Source organism: Abramis brama (genome assembly GCF_963993115.1).
Source record: "Abramis brama genome assembly, chromosome: 22".
Lineage (NCBI taxonomy): Eukaryota > Metazoa > Chordata > Actinopteri > Cypriniformes > Leuciscidae > Abramis > Abramis brama.
This window is the reverse complement of record NC_139984.1, coordinates 21,622,247-21,645,779: the sequence shown is the minus strand read 5'-3', so window position 1 is coordinate 21,645,779 and position 23,533 is coordinate 21,622,247. Positions and strand designations below refer to the sequence as shown.

At 38.2% G+C, this 23,533-nt stretch overlaps 2 protein-coding genes across 5 annotated transcripts; one reads left to right on the top strand and one right to left on the bottom strand.

Moving 5' to 3' along the window:
- Positions 1–149: 149 nt before the first annotated feature.
- Positions 150–7,237, bottom strand: LOC311073126 (myosin light polypeptide 6). 4 transcript variants are annotated; one of them, XM_084098597.1, is made up of 7 exons: positions 7,046–7,237; positions 4,795–4,822; positions 3,074–3,217; positions 2,091–2,264; positions 1,843–1,920; positions 1,620–1,662; positions 150–672 (listed from the first exon to the last, which is right to left on the bottom strand). In XM_084098597.1, exons 1-6 carry the CDS (start codon positions 7,220–7,222, stop codon positions 1,634–1,636), a joined length of 630 nt encoding a protein of 209 aa, XP_083954723.1. In that variant the 5' UTR covers positions 7,223–7,237; the 3' UTR covers positions 150–672; positions 1,620–1,633. The 4 variants fall into 4 exon arrangements, with proteins under 4 accessions (XP_083954723.1, XP_083954725.1, XP_083954722.1 ...); XM_084098599.1 differs by lacking the exons at positions 4,795–4,822; positions 7,046–7,237 and adding exons at positions 5,013–5,040; positions 5,537–5,670; XM_084098596.1 differs by lacking the exon at positions 1,620–1,662.
- A 9,709-nt stretch (positions 7,238–16,946) lies between these two features.
- On the top strand, positions 16,947–20,116 carry neurod4 (neuronal differentiation 4). The gene is made up of 2 exons (XM_084099434.1): positions 16,947–17,169; positions 18,276–20,116. The coding sequence occupies exon 2, from the start codon at positions 18,282–18,284 to the stop codon at positions 19,335–19,337; it is 1,056 nt and encodes a 351-aa protein (XP_083955560.1). The 5' UTR covers positions 16,947–17,169; positions 18,276–18,281; the 3' UTR covers positions 19,338–20,116.
- Positions 20,117–23,533: the final 3,417 nt, after the last annotated feature.

Sequence of the window (23,533 nt, the reverse complement as noted above, 5' to 3'; positions counted from 1 at the left end):
GTGTAAGAACACTGCCATCTATCTGCAAACAAGAGAGAGGCAAGCTCAGCTTGACCCGAAGACACTGTTCCCTAAATTTAAAACTACAATGACTTGTGGCACTTTTTAATAATTTAATGAATATAAAAGGAATCTGGAAAAATCAAAAGTAGTTTGTTTAAAATGTACTTTATTGGACAGAGAAAACATTCCAAGTTTATTAAAACAAAAAAAATGTTATTGCATTTTCAATTCAACTTCTCATTCTGAAAAGGCCAAAAATAAGTCTGGCCAGACACGACATTTCTACTACAGCACTGTCCAGCAAAGATGCCTGAGGATACACTGGAAATTGCATACACACTGCTTATGTGCTGCATCAAGAGGTTTTATTGCAGACCGTGTCAGCACACAGACCTTTTTCATATCGTTATATGGTTTGAATACCACAGGACAGGTGGTGTATCTCTTGGGGAGTCATATGGGAACTTAAAGAAGATAAAGGCACTTCTAATAAAAATACCCAAATGAGTGCAAACACAAGAGAGGGACTGAAGCCATTAAGCAAATGAAGGTGACGGAATGAATAGGAAGAAAAAACAAATACATAAAGAAATTATTACATAGAAAAATATGACAAACAAATGGGTTGTGGTCTTTATCTTCAACCGCTCATGACCATGCGGACGAGTTCTGTTGGAAAAAAAAGAGAAGAAAACAAAGTTAGTGTCCATTTGCAGCAAAAAGGGGATCGACCCCAACTACAGCATACGAAAAAAATGTTCTAATCTTCAGTCCAAAGTTATTTTTAAAGAACCTAGCCAAATGCCCTCCACATATCCTCATCGACCCTTCAAAACTGCACTTGGCCTGCCATGTTTGCTGTAGTTTGAAGCCGCTCCCCAGTTCTCGTTCTTAAGTGGTGAGAAACAGGGTGAGAGCAAGATCATGGCTAGCTCCTACTCAACCACAGTTTAAAGACTTAACAAGGTCTAGGATTCAAGAAAATGTTAAAGAAGCTCCTTCTGGTTTTCCTCTACAGGGCAAGAGTGGAAACAGTCTTATAGCACAGCTACAGTAATGAGAGATCGTAGAGTTGAACTATGAACCAGCCTCCATCAGGAAAAGGGAGAGAAAGATCAGCAAAAACAGCCAAATCACTGCAACTTGATTGGTTAGTTCATAATAAAAGCAACTGCGCTGCTTGGTGAGCACAGGGAGGGTTGTGTGCTGATATTTCAAATATCAGAAGACAAATCCAAAAGTGAATTAAATGCTTTTAAGTGCAGCATCCCTTGACCCGCGCTCAAGTATGAAGCAGCGCAGTGGCTCTTTCGCCTCTTTCCAGCCGTCACAGGGACGGCCACATGCTGAGAGCATGCTGCAGCCAGGGGCCAGAGAAAAGGCTGCTGCAGAGATAGGGAAGAGTTCAACCATATGTCAAAACCTTTAGACTACATCCAACCAGGCTCCCTAGCTCTAGACGTCACATGATGCACAGCTACCCTGTGGACGACTACATTAGCAAAACGATAAGGTGTAGACTATGCAAACATGCACGCCTGAGAGCGTTAAAGAAAAAGCCTGGATGGATCGTTGCTTCACGTGTTATAAATGTTGAGGGCAGGAGGCAGACGTACACCCGAGACATCTCTCAGCCAGACATGATGTGGCGAACGAAGGCTGTGGAAGATCGATTACAGTTACGGCATGCGGTCACCACCAGATTCTCACTAAAAGAACTTACATAATGCTAGTAAAAAAAGAAATAAATCTCATTGTAATACATAAATATAATACAGTGATACAATTCCCATGCTCTCTTCATGAACCTACATACATAGTCAAAACCCAAATGTTTACCTTCGTAATTGATGCAACCGTTTGCATCTTCGTGTCCGGCTAGAAGCGTTTCTACCTCCTCTTCGGTCATCTTCTCTCCTTTAAAAATAAACCCAAATAGGCATTTTTAGCAAATAGAACACTATATACCAATACACCATATTTGAAATGTTCAACTCAAGCATGTCTGCGTTCTGTATTTTCATTCAGTGTCCTAGATGTGGAGGACTGAACTATAAATATCTCCTCGGGAGACTGGGCCGGCTTACCCAGCGTGGTGAGAACATGACGGAGCTCAGCACCCATGACTGTGCCGTTGCCTTCCTTGTCAAATACTCTAAGCCCCTCCACAAAGTCCTCAAACGTGCCCTGGTCTTTGTTCTTAGCGATGGCCTGGAGCATGGGCAGGAACTGTTCGAAGTCCAGCAGTTTATGGTTCATTTCTGAGGAACAAAGAAGCCTTTAATCAGACAAGACAGCATTTATTTCCGTATCATGCAGGAAGCAAGAACTACTACAATTACCATAGTTGATCGAAGTATTGCTACTTGTGTGAAAGAGTTTTGAGCGGACACTTGCCCCATTAGGCCAGTGCTTTGTCACTACATTTCATGTTTTTATGCATTTAAACATACTTTAACATTTGTTATGCTGCATTTAAACATAGTAGATGAGGCTGCTATTATTTGTCAGATTTACTTATAAAAAAAGAAGCAGCTATTTGTTTTATATTATATGAAAACCAAAGAAATGTAATGCATTTGAAAAAAACTTCTGGTAAAGAAAAACACACACACACACACAAAAATCTAAAATATGTGCTGCTAAAATTAAAATGTAATTTTTTTTGTTGTGGGATCAGTAAAATTATTGGCAGGGCAAGTACAAATCTGAACTTCCAGCCCAAAAAACGACTGGTTGAGCCATGCATTATCTTATCCTGTAAATCCAGATATTGACAAAATAAGAGATAAAACTGAGGCAATGATTATACAGGGCAGCCATTACCTATAGGCCTGGTTTCACAGATAGGGCCTAGATTAAGCCAGGAGTAGGCATTAGTTAAATTAGGATATTTAAGTAGCTTTTAAAATGTGCATTAGAAAAAAACATTGAGACAAAACAATGGCACTGGCATATTTTAATATATCAGTGCAAGTTGCTTTCAATTAAGACAGCTCAAACATTCATTTTAGTCTAGGACTAGGCTTAAGCATTGTCTGTGAAACCAGGCAATAGTGTCTGATCCTACCTTCTGCCTTTGGGTTGCCCAGGACCTTGAGCACCTCAGCATTGACGGGATTCTGGCCCAGCGCACGCATCACATCCCCACACTGACTGTAGGTGATCTTTCCATCTCCCGTCCGGTCAAACAAGAGGAAGGCTTCTTTGAATTCTGCAGAGATCATTGAAGAATTTATTGAAGCAAAACGCTGGAAAAATGGGCAGAGAACAGGAAAAGAGAAGGACAAGATGCATGCATGATAATAGAGAAACTGAAGTGAACAGGGAAGACAAACAAGGATGGTTGACTGTATTCTGCATAAAAAAAAAGACAAGATATATTATGCCTTGGATCAGCACAAAGAGAAATACTGCACCGGCTATTAATATTAATGCTATTCTAAATGACCACAGAAATATTATCCATCCACCTAAAGTCTTTATATACTTTCTTACTCATAGACCTTTTGATCACATTAAAAAGCTTGCGAAATATTCAAACACATCAACTAGCTATTTAAGCAGTATCAGTATAGCTTTATTTAATGCCATGTCAGAATCTGTAGCCATCTTCATGGCAAAAACAAGAGTTACAGCAAAAAATACAGCAATTAATATTATACACGATTTTTACTATTAACATATGATAAAAATTCTAAAAAAATTTTTCTGGTAAATAGCAATCCAAGCAGAACTTAAGGCAAACTACACTATTATCCTTTAGCACACACTCTAAAAATACTTGATTCTGATTGGTCAGTCAGCATTCAAACACGTAATATATAATCATTTTGATCTATAAATAAAATGGATCTCTCAATATGCTAAAAGCTAAAGAGTATATATATATATATATATATATATATATATATATATATATATATATATATATATATATATATATTCTTTAGCTTAGTTCATTTTAAAGAATAGTTAATTTGTAACCATGCACATTGTAAGAGTTTAAGCGCTCAATAATGGACTGTTTTAAGATAAAATAAAATAATAAATATATATATATATATATTTATTATTTTATTTTATCTTAAAACAGTCCATTATTGAGCGCTTAAACTCTTACAATGTGCATGGTTACAAATTAACTATTCTTTTGACTCCAAGCCAGAGTTAACCAAAATAACTCAATGTTATCCGTCAGGACAAGCCCTTCCAAAAAAAAGAAAAAGAAATTCCCATTGCAGTAATGCTTTTCCTGCTCCCTGGAATGTGGCTGTTCCCTTGCATGCCTTAAATTGAGCCTTTAACCATATATGGTAAGAGAGGAAAACTGGAGAGTGAGCAGTATTATGTCAACCTCTTTTGCTTAAACAAACAAGAGCAAAGATTAACTTACATGGCCATTGCCCAAAAAAGCTCATGCCATTAGTAGTAACAGATTATACCTAAAATATTCAAGTTTCAAAGTTGATTTAGATGTTATACACGGCAATGTTTCACACGCTTTTGTTAGCAAACTTTCAACACTTCCTGACTGAGACACACCCTCTGCAGAAATGACGGTCCATGCTACAGAGGAAACACATAGGCCTACACTTCAAAAACGCATTTCTACGGTCCAAACAAACAACATTTTAATTCTTACAGTTCATGTATGTTAATTATTGAATGAAGTTCAAATGGAGGAGGCAGGTGAGGTGCTTTCAGACACACAAACAGCAGCTTGTTGTCTTTAACACAATGCAAACTAAATGACATCAGAACAGAAAAGTTTTCAATGCACTCACTCACCGTGTATTTGCTCCAAGTTAAACTCAATCTGGAGGTGACATACAACAGTGGCAAAGGAAAACAATACAAAGGTAAGGAAAGAAAGTAGGAGGAATGCAAGGGCAGAGTAATAGAGGAGCAGAATAACATGGATGGGATGATGAAAGCAGGCTGTCTAGGAAGAAATGCGGGGAATGATACATACACATGTAGATCATCTGGACTAGAGACAAACTCACCAAGAATCTGGTCCTCGCTGAATTCAGACTGTTTGAGACAGAACGACATTTAATGAATATGAAATGATGCACAATAGCAATGCTGTGAATCAAATGGGATTTCTGATAATAACATATCTGGGTTCATAAAAATCGTCTGGGAATACAGTTCAGTCCGGATGAAAAAGTTAGACAAGTTTTCTATCCCTGGCTAAAACTGACCAGCTAATACTGTCCGCTAACTCACAGCCGTGGTACCGAGTGACGGTTTCACTAAAACACAATCCTTTAATAAATGTAATTTAGCTAGCACAGTCATGGATTTCTGTAAAGGATATTCATGAACAATTTACAGAGTTTTGGTCACTTTCACGCGTACTAAATAGCATAAAACTTAGCTTAGCTAGCATGAAATAGGCTAACGACAGACTCTTTGACACTATCCTTGAATAACTTACAGTTTTCTAACCCTACATTTACATATGTTCACATAGAAAAGTTCTACTCAATCCTATTTTAAATTAAATGTTTATCAAAATGCCTACCATGTTTGCAGTGTCTTGTTTTCCGGGTGTGCGTATCGCGGCGGGAGTGTGAAATGACTAGCGCTGCTGCGTTTATGAAGGCTAGGCAGGCGATGTCTGACTCGTGAACGAATCGTTCTTTAGAGTCGGATCTTTTTAACGAATTAGCTGAACCGGTTCAAAAAACCTGTTCACCAATACGAATGAACTTATGGTTCGCGATTTGGAATGAATCGATCCAAGCGGTTGGGGTCAGTAACTGAACAGAGACTGTGTTTTTCGTATTTTATTTGTCAGACTCGTAATGGTCCGTAAACCGACGAATGCACTTATAGTTAAAGCATTTGGAGAGTACCGACTTATGGGACGAAAGCCGAATGGTAAAACATAAATAAATGCTAGTTATATGGTTGTAGCCTAAGTGACGTTAGTTGAACTTGAATCATGGCTGCAACAAACTGAACCGGGACGCATACAATTACAATAAACATGTATTATTCATTAAAAAATAATATTTGTGAACTTTCCACAACATGTCAGGAACCGCGTGATACGTCATGACGTAAAAGAATCACTGAATCATTTTTTAAACCGGTTCTTTATAACGAACTGAATTAACCGATTCGAGAGAATGAGTCGGACTTCCCTCTTCTCTACAGGGTGGAGAATGCTCATTACACAAAAAGACATAACTGCACAAAGACACTCCCCGCGTAAATCATAATTATTGACTGCACACAATTGGCAAAGCGTGTATATCTTCATTGCTGATGATTTGTATATTTGTGTGAAGCCATGCGATTAAGCTTTTGTTTGTAAGGTTCAGTTGTGTATTTCAATGCTGCATGCCTGCATTCCTAAGCACATGGAGGTGTTGGTTGTCTTTATATAAGGATATCTGTGAATCATTTGGGATACAAAGAAAATGTATAATGATAAATCATCAAACCCATTGTTCTAATGCTTTGCTTCAATGTCTGACTGAATATATTGCTCTGTTAATTCCAACCTAGATTTGAGAATCAGGTATATTATAATGAAGAAAATAAATGATTTGATAGCCTACATTTAAGTAAATTGTGACAGTAATGCAGCTCAGGGACCCTAGTGTGGACCAGCTACATCAGTGCCCCATTTTTCAATCCTGATATAGCTCTAAAATTCTCTTAAGGTTTGGGGGCTGGGTTGACACAGTTTTCCATGTGCTATGCTGAGATAATCAGAAGCTGCATAAAAAGAGATTACGTTAATGTTTTATTCACAACTAATTTCAAATTCAGATCTGATACTTGTGTTGCAGTGTGGCAGTATATGTTGCCATACAGAAAATTTAAATGAATAAATCCTTAAAACCACATCAAATTATTCATATGAAGGTTTTTTTTTTTGGTCATTTTGCACCACATTCTATTTCTGCTAGATTTACCTGTGCTATTTTAGTGATGCGTATTAGAGCTGTTGCCATAGTAATGATGAATAAGCAGGAGAAAGTTCAAATTTGAAACACTTTGTTGCAGGACCATCACTTACCTCTAATGTGCTGGGGTCAAAGGGGGATTCAGAGGGGCGCAGCATCCGCGGTTTCAGCTCAGGAGCTGGTTTCGGGGGTGAGGGTGTTGTGGAAGGGCAAGGAAATGGTGGTCCATGTCTTGGTAAGGTTCCCCCAGATGGAGATTTTTTAATTGATGGTTCTCGTTTTGGTGCCATCGCTAGACCTTGATATATGTCCTTCCTCCCTGTCCACTGCTTTTGAAATCTCAAGGAAAAATCTGTCAGATGAATTGCATGTGTGTCCTCTGATAGTAGAAAATGAGAAAAGAAATAAACGGAGAAGCAGGTAGGCAGCAGGAATAATCTAGGAGGAATTCATGCAGAAGATGTGCATGCAGTGAGAGTGGAAGAGAGCGTGCGTAGGAGTGCGGTCTCACTGAGTCTGTTTCACTCTCTGCTTGTATTTATATGTAGGTCAGAACCGTGTACAAATGTGGGTGTTAGGGTGTTTGTGTCAACGATAGACAGCAGTATCAGTATAAAAGAATCTTATTTTACATTTGCATCAAGACCTCTGTGTGTGTGTGTTTGTAAGTGCTAGCTCTGTTAGCTGGGTTATTTATAGGTATTTCTATTTTAATTCTCTTCCTTTCATCTCTGGGAAATATTTCTCACACTCTGTGTCTTGGTAAGTATCTGCGTTCTTCCTCAATGTTTCCTTGTGATGATTCTGTCAAGCATTACTATTATTATTATTATTATTTCCCAATTAGATCTCTTGATTTTGCTCAAGTAAAAACGGGATGATTTAGTCTTTTAGTCTATATCTCTTCAATAAAGTCCATGCTTACTGTTCAGAGGTGCTAGTGTATATGTATTTTATAGTGAGTATTAATGTAGTACATTAAAAGTATACAAAAGTACAATGTCACCCTCCTTCTAATATATAGCAGTAATTCCAGTGAAAGCTAATCTTATACAAATACATTCCAGAGATTTGTGTGTTGGACCCTTTTGGGATGAATTAATGTTATAGGGTGTTTGAATCATGAATTCATAATGAAAACACTAAAAGGCAAGAATTACTTTTCTATGTAAAGTGTTTTTAACCAATCAGCACAAGAATAGGGCGTGACAGCACAAAGGCAAAGTTGTTCTTGACTATAACCACTAGATGTCAGTATTGCACAAAATAAAACCTTAATATGAAATAAATGCCACTAGTAGGCTAAGTAAACTATTATGTAACTTTCTTTTTTCCTACATATAAGAAAAAAAAACTAAATTATGAATGATTTATAATTTATCAAAAATATCTGATAAATTAAGACTTTGGTTCAACATATGTCAACGTTGAATTATTCAAACAGAATTAGACCTATTGATTACCTAAACCTGCTCTAAATGATTTAAATGTTATTTCTCCCTTTAAATATCAGGCTTGTATAATTTTGTGTTCTGGTTTTAAGCAGTAGGCAATCATTCAATCATATTTGTCACGGTATAGCCTAGGCCCTACCTAAAGTAGGCTATATATTTTTTTAAATCCCAATAGCTACATCATAATAGGCTACAAATTAATATGTAAACGAATTTCTTAAATGGAACTTAAAATATTTGTTTACTGACAACACAACTCTTCTAACGTCAAATACGTACATAGCCTACTACAGATTAAATGCTCTTGATATCTATTTTTAACAGAAGATGTCGAATAATCGATGGTCTCTCCGCCCTTTAATAGATTTTACGTACAATCCATCGCGCGCTCAATGGGCCTTGAAATCACCGTTTATGCGTCTCGAGCGTCAGAACAATAGTGACACAGGACCCCCACCGCGCGACCAACGGCACACTGAATTAATTTATTAATGCACATTTTGCTTATTACAAATGGTCGTCAGGTCAGACCTGTTTAATTCAAAGCAAAACGTGAACATAGTCAATGTCTAAAAAATATATTTGTAACCAATAGTGAGTGACCTGACCTCACGTGCTTGCTCAGTTAAGACGTAGAGCTTCAACAAAGCATGTCTGCCGAGTGAACATCGAACCGACTGAAGAGATTAAATTCTGTGATTCACGTTTCTTGTAATCTCTGTTTGTACAATAATCTAAGCAGTAAACAATCCAGTATGTTCTAAATCTTCTACTTTTTATTTTTTTGCTGTTGTTTATTTTAGGCCTATTATTCAAAAGTTTTTGTATATGAAATCAAAGCCAATCTACCATCTTTAGGCTGAAGGTCCTCAAACATCTGCTTTTTCTACACAATCCCAGAATTGATCATTCTGGTGGTCGATTTTTCCAATTGGAAAAGTAAACTTTCTATTTTGCCTTCCTCTTTTCAGGCCTTTGATGAAAAGAAATTGAATTATGCTGAACTAGGCAAAGGGAATCAATTGTTCCTCAGAGGTTCCCCCAGAATGTGTAATAGAATTATAGCAACTGCCCCACCTAATGTCTCACAGAATCCCCGGACCATGCCGAATCATCAAACCACCTGATTTATTTTTAATGGCATTACACCCCTTACTCCATAGTGTCATGGTAATATCAGTGGCTCCTCCAGCTGCCTCTATATCACATTAGCCAAGCTTAATATTGACTGTGTAGGGCTCGCAAAACAATAAGCCTAGAAGACAGGCAGCTTAGAGGCAGCCAGCCAATCGGAAGGCTCTGCAGTTGGCTGGAGGGGTGTTAACTAAAGCACTGAAGTTGCTTTTGCCCTGGAGGAGCAGTTCAATCAATGGGATGCTTAGCGCTGGGGTACCCACATGGACCCACAGCTTTCAGATCCAGGCATCCCTCAACAAGTCCGAGCTGACGAGAAACCATGAAACCTGATGCAACTTGATTCCTTTTATTTGGTCTCTCTGTCTTTCATGCAGCAAACAAACAATCACTTCTCGTCTCATTTAATCAGAAGCCGCAGTGTTTTCCAGCTGGCATTGGTTTTCTGCATCAAAAAGTCAGCATAAAAGTGGAAAAATACTTCAAAAAACAAAAAATTGGGCTGATTGAAATGTCGGCTCAGTCAAATTGGCATTACTCCAATGCATACTGCATTTTCTCTTGAAGCTGTGGGAAAATAATGCAGCTGCATTTCCATTTTCTTTATTTTTTTATTATACAATAAAATGTTTTATGCATAGAACTAAATTTAATTTGAATTCATTTATAAAAATGAAAGCAACCCACTTATCACCTTTGTGTGTCATATTGCTGTAAACCACAGTGGGAATCAGACTATTCCACTTGTGGGCTGCATGCACCTGATCACACATAATCTGTGGCTCCCTGCCAAACACACCGAAATCTATTAATTTGTTGAAATGAAGCCCTGCAAATCTGCTCGCTCATGTCATTAATTACAAAATGCCAGTTGCAGTTCGTTTTATGATACTTATGAATCTTGTATAATGATTGTGTTTGTTGGAGAAGCTAAAGTAAGGAATGAGCGAAATCTGCCTATTGTGTTTGGGCATACTGATTATGGCCTTTGATTAGTGCATGGGTGCAATCTATTCAACTTCTCTCACTCCCTCCCATCCTCCCCTCCCTCTATCCTTCCCAGCTTCAGCCCCTTGGGGTATGCCCATGTCCCAAAGGACAGCCAGCAAAGCAGATGGAACCCTCCTCCCCCTCTCCCTCGTCTCTCACAGCTCACCCCAACAGGGTTGGGGTTCAGGAAAAGGATGGACTGTGATTGGATGAACACTTCATTTTGTAAAATGTGGTTTAAGAGGAATTTTCTGACCACCTTAATTGGAACTATAAGTGGTTGTATTCGGCTCATTCGAATGGTTCAATTATCCTCCGTTGGCTCTAATAGCCAGTATGACCCTCAAAATTCCCCAACAGAATGGAATTTGCGCGTCTTCCAAGCAATCGCTAGAAAAATTGCAAGAAGTGTTGTGTGGACACTCTCCAGCCATCGTATCAATAGCAGAACCGCCTAGAGAGGGGTTGCAGGTGGCATATTGTGCAAATGGGCAATTTTACGCTTCCAATTATGCAGTGGGCACTTGATTTAATATGGGATTGATTTACACAAACTGGCAGACTGGCTTTTATTCGCAGAGTCCCCCCAATCGCTACTCTTTGGCCACGATTTCAGTGTGTTAAATGGAGAAAAGAAATGTTTTCAGTCTAATAATGCGCTCATGAAGGTGAGTGATACTGAGGTTAAAAGTCCATACCCATAAAACTCGGCCCCACTTCTCCCCAGTGCCAGAGAGCATGAGTTAGGCTGTTCCTGACTTCCTGTCCCTCAGGATCCATCCCAGAGAACTCCTGTATTCAGCTCCAGTAAGCAGCAGATAAGGCCGGAGCTCTGGGATTACCTTTACAACACGTATCTCTTAAAAAACAGACGTACTCCTACTCTCCATTATTCTCTTGAGGGAATACAGTTCAGTTTTCACAATCCCAATTTTGAACACTCTTGAAAATAAAGGTCCGTTATTGGCACGGATGGTTCCATGAGGAACATTTAACATCCATGGAAACTTTAAATGCACAACATATGCTGTTATTTGAAATTGAGTCATTCCAAAAGGAATCTGCACGATTGGGAGTTTCACACGAGGGCGAAAAAGTTCCTCACGAAGATTTCGCTCATGTTCGAGTTGGTCACACAAATTTGCCGCGATGACCAACAGAAAGTTACTTGGTTTGAAAGTGAGTTCTGTGCTTCAGCTCTGTGCTATTGACACAAAATTTAGCTAATGTCAAAAAAAAAAAAAAATGACTCAAAGGTTCCATTATGACACGCTATATGAAAACCCTCTTCTGGAACATTTAATTTTAAGAGTTTACTTCTAAAGTTTTAGTGGGTTGAATAGTTTGTTTGTAACTTTAAGTTGAAGAAAATTAGGCAGAAAAAGTCATTAAGTGCAAATTTTTTATCAAAGTTTTCCCCAACAGCCCAGCCCCCATCACCCAAACACACCCCTGCTTTTATAATTATTACAAGGGGCTCAGCTTTCAGGAGACATAGAGGGAGCATGTGTGCATGGCTTTAATTCCTATTGTATTCGTTCAATCTCAGTCTAAGCGAGTGTGTCTGTGTCTGAGCTCAGGAGAGAGGGAGTGAGGGAGAGAAAGACAGAAACAAGGACCCATCTGTCAGAGAGGCGCACGAATCCCCCTTCCCACTCCAAACAGGTCCCTTGGGACTGCAAAAAAGGATAACTCACTTGTGGCAATAGTTGTGGGTGTGTGGGTTTTTTGGCACGGAGAAGGACTCTCAACCAAGGGAACTACAACAGCATCACAACAAGCCAGCTAGAGTAAACAACTGCTAAGTCATTGCTGGTGTGCTTAAGGAGATGCATCCTACTAACTGTCGTCGATGTGTTGACAGGGGGCGGATGCACTTGATTAGTCTGTTTTTGACTTGTCAGGTTTCTGCTGAAGATTTGACGGTTTTGTGGTGTGATGCATTCAGTACAAACCTCTCGAGACTAAAATGGTCGTTATATACAAATTATTATACTGTAATATAATCATTTGAGAGACTTACATCAGTGTATTTACTGGCTAAATATATGTTTTAATGTACAAATAAAGATTTTTTGCTAAAAAATAACATTATTATATCCAATTCAAGTCTAGGGTTGGATCAAATATAAGGGTAGGTTTTTTTATAACATGATGGAATCATAATCAACATTTTTTTTTAACAGGCAGAAATATTCTTTTAAAACAGTGTTCAAAACAATATGGAACAAATTTAATTAGGCTATATTAAAATATATTAAACTATTATTAAATCATGATAGTCTACTGTTCAAAGTTTCTGAAGTCTCATGCTCACCAAGGCTGCTTTTATTTGATTAAAAGATACATTTAAAACATTAATGTTGTGAAATATTATTACAATTTAAAATAACTGTTTTCTATTTAAATGTATTTTAAAATGTAATTTATTGCTGTGAATGATGCCAAAGCTGTATTTTCAGCATCATTACTTCAGTCACATGATCCTTCAGATCCTTCTGAAATGCTGATTTGGTGCTCAATAAACAATTCTTATTATCAATGTGCAAGCAGTTGTGTTACTTAATATTTTTTTGCTGAAACCTTTAAATAGCCTATTGTTTTTTTTTCTCGATATTTCCGATGTTATTTTTGATTAATAGAAAGTTCAAACATTTATTTTGAATAGAAATCTTTTGTAGCATGACAAATGTCTTTACTGTGACGTTTGAACAAGTACATTTGTGCTTTGTACTTACTGAATAAAAGTATTAATTTCTTTCAGAAAAAATAAATCGTACTGACCCCAAACCTTTGAACGCTACACTGTAAAAATGTAGCTGCAATTCTTAACTTAAAATTTGTTGAGATAACTTAAATATCTAACTAAACTAAAGTTAACTAAACTTAATATTTTAAGTCAAGCACAAACAAGTACTTTTTTAAGTTGAAACAACTAATTACTTCTTATTCAAATGTTGAATTTTAAGTTGTGATAAATCATCACAGAAGTCAAAGTATGAAAATATGCAGTCAGTGAATTGAAGTGCTTCTGCACAACAATCTTTATTGAGCTTGATCTTTATTATAATCTGTCAGCAAAATTGTCATTTTGCTCCTAAATGTTTTAATGGTTTATTCGTTTAATCTTCTAAATCGTTGCAGAAACGCAATTCCTTGGTAGGGGAGTGGAACTGCCTCTCCAAACAATGAAACGGGTCATGGGAGTTCTGTGTGCTGTTCCTCTGGATATAATTTGAACTCTAAACTATCTCAACAGGAGGTTGTCTATTGAGTATAACGCAAGTCTCGTGGCTCTGCATTCACCGATTTTCCATGAAGGCCCATCATCGCATGAACACTTAAGAAAGCCTTCATAAAACCATCAGCTTTAAGGTCAGATGGTGAAAATAAATGGTCTCTTGTGATCATATAGTGTTCACTTCTGGTTGAGGTGGACTAGAAAATGCAGGAGGCCTCGATCCCTAAGTTAGCTGTCCGTCGGTAGGACACAAGGGAGGAGAGTTTGGACTCAGCACTGGAATTCCCAATACAGGTTGCAGGTGTGACACAGCATTGTGAAACACTCCTGGGAGGAAAAGTTGTGGAGAAGCAGGGTTACCCAGGGATCTTTGGGGAAGCATGACACAGTTATAGGTGCACATACTGTTAACACACATGTGATCCCTGGTTCATATGGGACATCAGCACTCCTGATACAGTATGTATGCCTGAACACACTAAATATATACACTTTCTTTGACCCCCTGAAACCAAAAGTCTGAACGCCAATTTCTCAGAAACTTATTCAAACATTTTGAACTTAATTATGTTTTTTTTTTCCCATGTTAATCATGATTAATTGGATATTGATTGTTGACTGTTACCATAGCAAAAGCTTTCCATCTTCATCAGGGCATAGATTTTCTATCTTTACAACACTTCTATGCCGCCAAGTGGAAGCCTTCCTCCCTTTGTGCGAGAGGAAAGAAGCGTCACCCGAGTGAACTAGCGCTATGGATATTGTCCTATTGTGCTGATTGTGTTGTCGCATGAGAGATTATGGTAGGCAGGCGACTGGCGCGTGAGCGCTGGTGTAGCAGACGCATCACTTAAGCCCATCTGTTCATTTATCAATCACCAGTGTCCGCCTTGACTTAAAAGTTGAACTATTCTGAAAACTATCCTGGCTAGCAATTGAAAAATATATAATTTTTTATGAGAAAAAATTGTGAGAAAAAAAAGCATAAGATTTAAAGAATTATTATTCTGAATACCTGTCAAAATAATAGTAAAATAAAATAAAAATCTTACCAATATATATTTAGGCTATCACTACGGATCATCTCTAAAAATATATGAATGTGATCTGTGTAGCATTGGATTCATAATGAAAGTTAATATTAAGTGTTATCAAAACTTTTTGTAGAGAGAGCGTGAGAGCACTGTCTAGGCCACAGATGTGCACACTTGGTGCATACAATGGGATCAGTGTGAGGACACGTGTGACCTGAAGCCCCACAGTCAATGGCACACTACTACAATAGAGCCCCTACTGCAGTATGTGGTACGAACACATATAGGCTATGTAGCCCATTTTTCTAAAAAAAAGTCTAACTTTATGTAGGCTATATATACAGTGCAAAATGCCATAAATGGTTAAAGTGCACAGAATTATTTATTTTTTGTATATGAACATTCTACATTTATTTACTTTTTCTTGCAATGAACGTTAAGTGACTTCTTGAAGTTTGAATAAGATGAAGATTATTTTATCACTTTATTTTAAAACTTTTAGATATCAATCTGCACATGCGATGGACATCGGTTATGCTCATCTTTGATAACTCCTTTGAAGGAGTAAAACATCTCTGTTAACTGGAAGCAATGCAACCTGTTTTACAGAATACGCGAGTTTGTTGCGCTTAATCCCCATCCACGGTGGAAGGAAATTTTACAGGTTAACATAACACGTTAAACATTAATATTTATTTTTTGTCACCAGATTTATTTATTTTTTGGTTGTAAAAAGTACTTTTTTAAAAGGTGCATCACGATCCACCTCAACATTTAAAACGTGCCAATATATTAAAAAGGCTATAGACATTACGTCATTCTTGCCTCGTTATCATGCGCGATAATTTAAATATGGCTCTGCCTCTACAAAGTTCTGCAAATATGATATTATCACATCCTTTAGGCGACATAATTATTCGTTTATGAATTAAAAGATCCCCAGTAGCCTATCTGTTGCATCTGAAGTAGGCTAATAAATCTTTTCAGAAAAGAGTATTTTTGGGGGCAAATCACCCCCGGGCGCAGAATGCATAGTTGAGTGAGTTATCTTAGCGAAACAAAACCGTTTGGGCTTGATTAATCCAGCAGTTATTGAGCGTTATGTTTTGGTGGGACGAGGGGCGCTAATGAGCGGACGGAGCGAATGAATGAAACGGGTGAACAACACACACACCTGCTCACACTGCACCAAGCTGTCACAATCATTTACTGGGACGCGCGCGCGTCTTTGTACACTAGACTACTGTAATTAGAGTTAAGAACAACGTTTGACCTCGCCATAAACCAAATAGGGCTCAGGGGTATTAATCCAGCACTGAGCGGGCTTTATTGGGGCAGAAAATGACGTTAGGTCACGAAAGAAAAGCGGAGAGTGATATTTGTATAGATTCCCAATTATAGGCTATTTTCAATTTGGTATAGTAGGCTACACTACAAATCAACTGGTGTATTACATAATCCAGTAAACGTAATATGTTGATCATCAAATCAATAATAATAAAGTAACTTTTTATTATTAATGAATGACGTGGTCATACAGTCATGTGGGTATCAAAGGGTGTTCTCTATTTTAAATAGGCCTAGTTTAAAATAGCTTGTATGGTGATTACACCACCCTGACTTAAATTTTGCTGTCTTGTATTTTTCGAAATATTAATAATAGCTATTTTAAATCAAAATTGTAAAAAATAATGAAAAATTATGCCAAATTTTTTTTTTTGTTTGTTTGTTTTTTGTTTCAAGAATTAAAATCTTTTTAATTAAACGTTTTCTTACCATCTCCAGACAGGACATTTTAAGCCCTGCAATAGCCTATGAATTTATTAAAATCAAAATGAGCTTATGAGCGTCACGTCATTTACCCAAATGTTGTCAGAAACATTTGCAGCTTTCTTCCCTTCTTCGAATTGCAGAGCCGCTCACCTTGTAAGATTTATAAGGGTTAATGTACAAGGGAAGTTGCATCGTTCCCTCGCACACAAATGCGAACACCTTCTCAGACACAAAGCCCCTGGGGTAAACGCACACACTTAAGTCGTGAAACTTTTGGCCACGAGCGCGCCACGCGCTTTCGGATCAGCTGGATGGGGTGGGTGGGTGGCTTGTGGGCGGAGCTTTGTGAGCATCGCTAGAAAGTCAAAGCCGGGAGTCAGTGCGCTTCAGTGAGGCATGCGACGCGCTCTGAAGCACCAATGGAGAACTAACGGATCTGAACTATAGCGCAGACGGACTGTTGACATACACAAACTATCAGTGGGGCGTCTGGAACTTTGTTTTTCATTTAAAAAAAAAACAAAAACATTTTGACAGTGTGTTCTGGCTTTCTGACCACCTTTTTAGTGGTCGAAGTTTTATTGAAGTGAATCCAGGTGCTACTTTTACAGGTAGGTTACGGTTGTTTTTAATCATTTATACAAATAGGCTATATATCTTCTTCTTTTTTTCTTTTTTTGAAGATGTAGGACATATAATGTAGATTTATTTCAGGATTTATTTAAAGATTTAGATCAAACTAATTCGGCGTAATAATATTTGTTTAGCTATTCATTTTATGATTTCTCATTTAAAAAACAAAAACAAATAAGTAAATAAACAAGAAATTAATAGGCTATAAAACAGTCAACATGTAGCCTAATAGTCATCCTAAAATGTTTTCATCATGTCTCCTGTTTGACAAAATGGAATTTTGTTATGATTATGCCAGTCATACTTAATCTCAAATCTCAAATTCATCAGTAGTTAAATACAAAGCGATCTGCCACATTTTTAATTCACTTTAAGGCAACAATTTAACTTTATTTATTTATTTTTACAGTGCAGTTAATCAATGCAGTGGGCCGCGTATATGGCCTAGACTATAAATTATTACAAACTTTCCTGTTCTACTTATAAATATATGACACGCCAATGAATGCACAAAACACACAAATGTTTATAAGCGTCACAATAGAATGTAACTTTAATTAGAATCTAAATATTTCGCTAAGAAACGCGCAATCTAGTAGGAAAACAATCGGAATATTCATCAACGGGAGGCCGACAGAATTCTGTCACTAAATAATATTTAGAGACAATGCTGATGTCTTTCAATCAAATCAAATTCAAAAGTGTTGTAGTAGTATTAGTGTGGCTTGGTCCTGTGTTTGTTGATTCCGGTTTACAGACTCCCCACAAATTAAATCCGAGCGCTTTATCTGTGGACTAAATCCAGTCGTGTCCCAGATTGGACAGCGTCTCAAAATGTCTGCGGAAATCAAAGGGTTTAAACAGAAAGTCCTTTTAGATGGAGCATTAAAACTGAGAGAAGAAATGGAATTGTAGATAAGCTATATAATAATCATCTCAATAATCGTGCTCTCTCTATGATGAAGGATTTAACTCGTGTGAGCACGTCAAAAGTCATAGTCTGAACATCTAAACACATAGAGGTCTAAATAAGGTGTATATTTATTTTTAATTGTTTTTAATCATTTTTCTCCTTTGACCTCAGATCATAATGATGACCAAACCTTATGGAAAACCAGGGGATGTGACTGAGCTAGTCAGCTCTCTTGGATGGATGGAGGAAGACCTCAGCTCACAGGATGGCGACAGGACCCCTGAGATAGGTCACTATGCTCTACACAGGAGCAATCGCGAAGAGCTTTGCAGTGAGGATATGGAGGAAGAGGAGGAGGAGGAGGAAGAGGAAGATATGGGTCTCGATGGAGAAAAGGCACCCAAGCGAAGAGGTCCTAAAAAGAAGAAAATGACCAAAGCCAGACAAGAACGATTCCGTGCCCGCCGCGTCAAGGCCAATGCAAGGGAACGCTCGCGCATGCATGGGCTGAATGATGCGTTGGAAAGCTTGCGGCGAGTCATGCCTTGTTACTCAAAGACCCAGAAGCTCTCCAAAATCGAGACCCTGCGGCTGGCCCGCAACTACATCTGGGCGCTTTCGGAGGTTCTGGACAGCGGCCAGTCACCCGAGAGCAATGGTTTTATGGAGATGCTTTGCAAGGGGCTTTCGCAACCTACTAGCAATCTCGTAGCCGGCTGCCTCCAACTTGGGCCCTCGACCATGGTGCTCAACAAGATGGATGAAAAGTGCGGGGTGCCAGGAGCAGGTGGTCCGCAGGGTCACCCCATTAGCTATCCCTCGCCGGGACTTCCCAGTCCACCCTACGGCTCGTTGGAGGCCTCACACTTGCTTCATCTGAAGGGTTTCAAGGGGACTGCCTATGAGAACTCCTCACCCAACGAATGTAGCAGCGGCACGCCACCTTACGACGGCCCTCTTACGCCGCCACTCAGCATCAGCGGCAACTTCGCCCTCAAACAGGAGCCATCTCCTCACGAGGCTGAGAGGAACTTTACCCCTCACCCGGCCCACGCCACCCACTACATCTCCTCACACCCTTACCCACCCGCCTCTTTGGCCGGTCTTCCAGTCCCTCAGGGTCACCCTCTATTCCCAGGCTCCCGTTACGAGCTTCCTTTAGAGATGGCTTTCGAGCCGTTCGCCCCTTCGCACATTGTGACATCACAGATGAGCAGCATTTACAGTGAATAAACAAATATGACCACCAGAGACACTCAGCAATTCTGCCTCCTGCTCCTCAGTGTGCCTCCAGGGGCCCAGCACATTTAAGGAGACACTTTGCATGTATCCTGTCTGATCCCTTAAGAGACCATAGAGGTCACTGAAAGAGAGTTTCTGAAACGCAACCTACCTGTGGCAATTGAAGTACTGAGATAGAGATGCATATTTTTTTTTTGTTAATTTATTCTTGTTTTTGTCACGACTGAGTTTGTTACTATTTTAAATGTTATTTTTAATTGTTCTGGGATTTGTATTCTGTATACACTTGTTCTCCTCCTCAAATAGGATAGCTTTTTTGGACACGTGCCATAAAAGTGCATCAAATTGACATGTAGACAAACAATGGAAGGATTTTAGACGCTTAAGGAGAGTAAGAACCTAAGTCTCTTCAGCACTGTTCAACCAGATGCTGATTTGCCACTAAACAAAACACGACACAAATGAAAGAATGAAGGAAAGGGGCAAAAAATTTAGCACACTACATTTTTCATGACAAATGCATTTATTTATGACTGTATTTATTATTTATTTTGATGACAATTGTACATGTTTTGAAACAATTCGTCAGCACTGTTTTTATTGGTTCTTTGGTACACTGCCAGTAACTGCTACCAATACTCATAAAGTATCTAATTTATTTATCATTCAGTTTAATGTATTTTTGTCATTCTCCACAATATTTGTAATCTTGCTCAAGCATTTGTAAATATTTACCTGTTTCGCACTTAATAAAATAAATATTCTTATATAATATGACACTATTTTGTTTCTTTATTTTTATTTTTACTTTTATTATGATCATATTTGTTTAGAGAATCTAGAATGTAAGAAAACATAATGATAGAATGAATTTTAACAATAAACCAGACATTTAAAAATGCATATCATTTAAATATTATAATGAAATATTTAATTAGATTCTTTTGTCATAATAATAAAATCTGTTATGCTTTATTTATTTTTTTTCAATAGTTTTACAATACTTAATGGATTCTGTAATGTTGAATATTCTATAATATTCCATAATTTATTTTAGTTACACTTTATTTTAAGGTGTCCGTGTTACAGTGTAGTTATATATTTAAGGACTGAGTAATAATAATAAACTACATTACTATAAGGTTAGAGTGTTAGTTGCATGTAATTATGCACAATTTAATGATTCCTATAGTAACTACATGTAACGTGTAACAAGGACACTGTAAAATAAAGTGTTACCAAATGTTGCATAACAAAATCATAGCATTAGGCAGAATTGCACGTTTTATATTTGAATGAAAAAGAAGAAGAAATGATAAAAAAAAGAAAAAAAGATATTTCACTGAATTTGTGTTCGGTGATGTTGAATAATAATAATAGAGGTTTTAATGATTAATATTAGTGTTATGATGGGCATGCGAGTCAGTGGAGCATGTGGAGCCATGGGAACACATAGCTGTGGAACAGGTGACTGTGTCATGGGATCCCCTTTCACTATCACTTGCGTTTTCCCAGCCTTTTCATTGCCAAAATGGTTGGGGAAATCAACAAAACAAAACAAGCACACAAAAAGGGGGGGTTAATGATGTAGGGAACAAAAAGAATTACAGTGCTGTGAATGTATTTTTAATTCCTGTAACTCTAGCATGTCACATAGCTGTATTGAAATGTATGCAAGACATTGCCTTGTCCCACAAACCTTTATATCACTTGAGTACAGGACGATCGTTGACTTTATCTTTGTGCTCATATCGGACAATGCAATGCCTCTCCAAATGAACAAACAGAGGGTTGATGGGGTGACAAGCCAGAGAGCCAGTGTGTGAAAGTGTGTTTATTGTTGGAAGCTGCACTAAGATGAGAACGGGCGCCTCAGAGGCTGTTTTGCTTGAAGTGGACCCTGCCTCATCCACCATTCCAAAGGTTTGTCTTTTCCAGCCTTGGCAAGGCGAGAGAAGTGAAGGAGAAAAAGGGAGCGATTGTTTTAGCGGGCGCCGCTGGTCTATTGTAAGTGCAGTGTGTTCTTTCTCTCGACCTCTGACCTGCATTGTTGTTAGGCTGTTCGTTCGGAGAGCCGAGACAGCTGGGAGAACTGCGGGGGGCTGATGGACAGCTGGGGCCAAACTAGTGAGAGAGAGAGAGAGAGAGAGAGAGAGAGAGAAAGAGAGAGAGAGAGAGACCAAGGGGGAAACAAGAGAAAGTGGGAGAGGGAGTAAAACAAAATAGAAGTGGTGAACGAGGCCCTATTCTTGAGTGACCCCTTTCCCTGTCCTCTTGTGGGTCAGCTGGGCATTGGAATGACACATAGTTCTACATGTTGAGATGGTTGAGTGGGTGAAGATGAGGAAAGGACAGAATGGAGGGAGTCAAGTGCACAGAAGGCTTTCAGGCTGTGCCGTCAAGAGCATTTTGTTTTGTTTTTTAAAGGAAGTGAAATCAAATTATGAGAAATTACATTTAAATATGACTCTAACCTGTAGCTCATTTTAGTGTTCAGTTCCCCTTGATTTCACACAGGTGTAGTTCAGCACATTAACTATGAACATGATCCAATCATAATGTTTTCCATGAAGGCTATTCAACAACATATTTGTTAATATAAAACGTAACAGTTTGGGAAAAAGTTTGCTTTAAAAAATATATTTCTTTAAAATAAATGCTAAATGATGTAAAGTAAACGACGACTGAATTTTAATAGTGGCTGAAGTGCCCGAATATATTTGAAGCCACTACATCGTGCATTAGCCACTATATCGTGCATCGTGTATATGTCATTTAGTACATATGAATAATTTAAAAAAACTATATATATATATATATAATGTATAGAGGCATTTAAATAAATAAATAAATGAATAAAACACATTTCAAGCAAATCAATTCACAGAAAGTTTATTTTATTTTATAACTCAGCATGTTACTCATAAAGCTGCAAATTACTATCCACAAAAGTTATATAAAAAACTATACAAGATGTTTTAAGAGAGTCTTTGGCATTGTTCATTGCCAATACATCAGCCGTCTGTGCAGAACTCAGCAGGGCTGAAATAAGGGAACGGTTTCAGAGTTGTCAGCTGCTGTCGACATATCCTTTGAAAACAGATGAGAAAGCGTAGAGGAGAAATGTGCTAGTAAAAATGAAAAGGCACGTGAAGACTGTTGCGTTTTCCCATATATAGGGCAGATGGCCATCGATGTGACCTCCGTGCCACAGCAAATACCCATACAAAGTTTATGAATAAAATAAGAAAACTACAATCTTAGCGTGGTGTTTCTAAGAGTAATTTGAAATCTTCTAATACAGCCAAAACTCAAAAGATTTATCCTGCAGGTGAATAAAGCAGATGACGGTCTGATTTACACTGCAAAGAGTAAACAAGTGGCATTTAGAAATGAATAAATAAAAACATTTCAAGCAAATCATTTCGCAGAAAGTTTGATTTTAAAATATATTCAACGTATATGTACAAAAAATATATATTTGGACACTTTATGATTGTCAAATTTATTTGAACAGTGGTGATGATCTACACCTGTGGTTACTCTGACCTACACCTACATACACTAAAATCACTTTGACACCAAAAATTCATTTCAGGGTTGAAGACCTCTGCAGTCTGCAGTTAAAGTGTGGCTACAGTGTTCAAATACTTTTTGGGGCCTCTATAGGCAATTGCAGATCTTCATTTAGTTGCCGTGTGGATTTGTGATTTTAAAATGTTGAGTTAAAGAGAAGGAGTGGATGATGGGACATTAAAGTGCCGTCTGAAACCTCTTTCACTCCTCCCCAGCTTTTTGTCTCTCTGGCACTAATCCACTGGCCAAACAACGCAGTCTCCTACTAAATGAAAGGTCCTGATCCATAGGGGGGAGATGGGGATAAAGCATTGTGATTAAGATTGTATTAATGGGGCCATAGGAGGCTGGAAGGCTTTAATCAGTGTCTGTGCTGCCGTAATCCCCTGCCTTTAAGCTTCAGCTAACGCTGTGATCCTCCTCCTCATGAGTCACATCACACACACTCACACAAACACACTGGATAGGCCGGAGAACAGTGAGGTCAAGGTACAGAGTTGGAGGACAATGAGACTGATAGGTGGCAGCAGGACGAAGAAATAGGGAAGAGTACGATGACAGAGGATGAGGTTTGGTGAAAGACAGCAACAACAACAAAAAACGCTAAACCA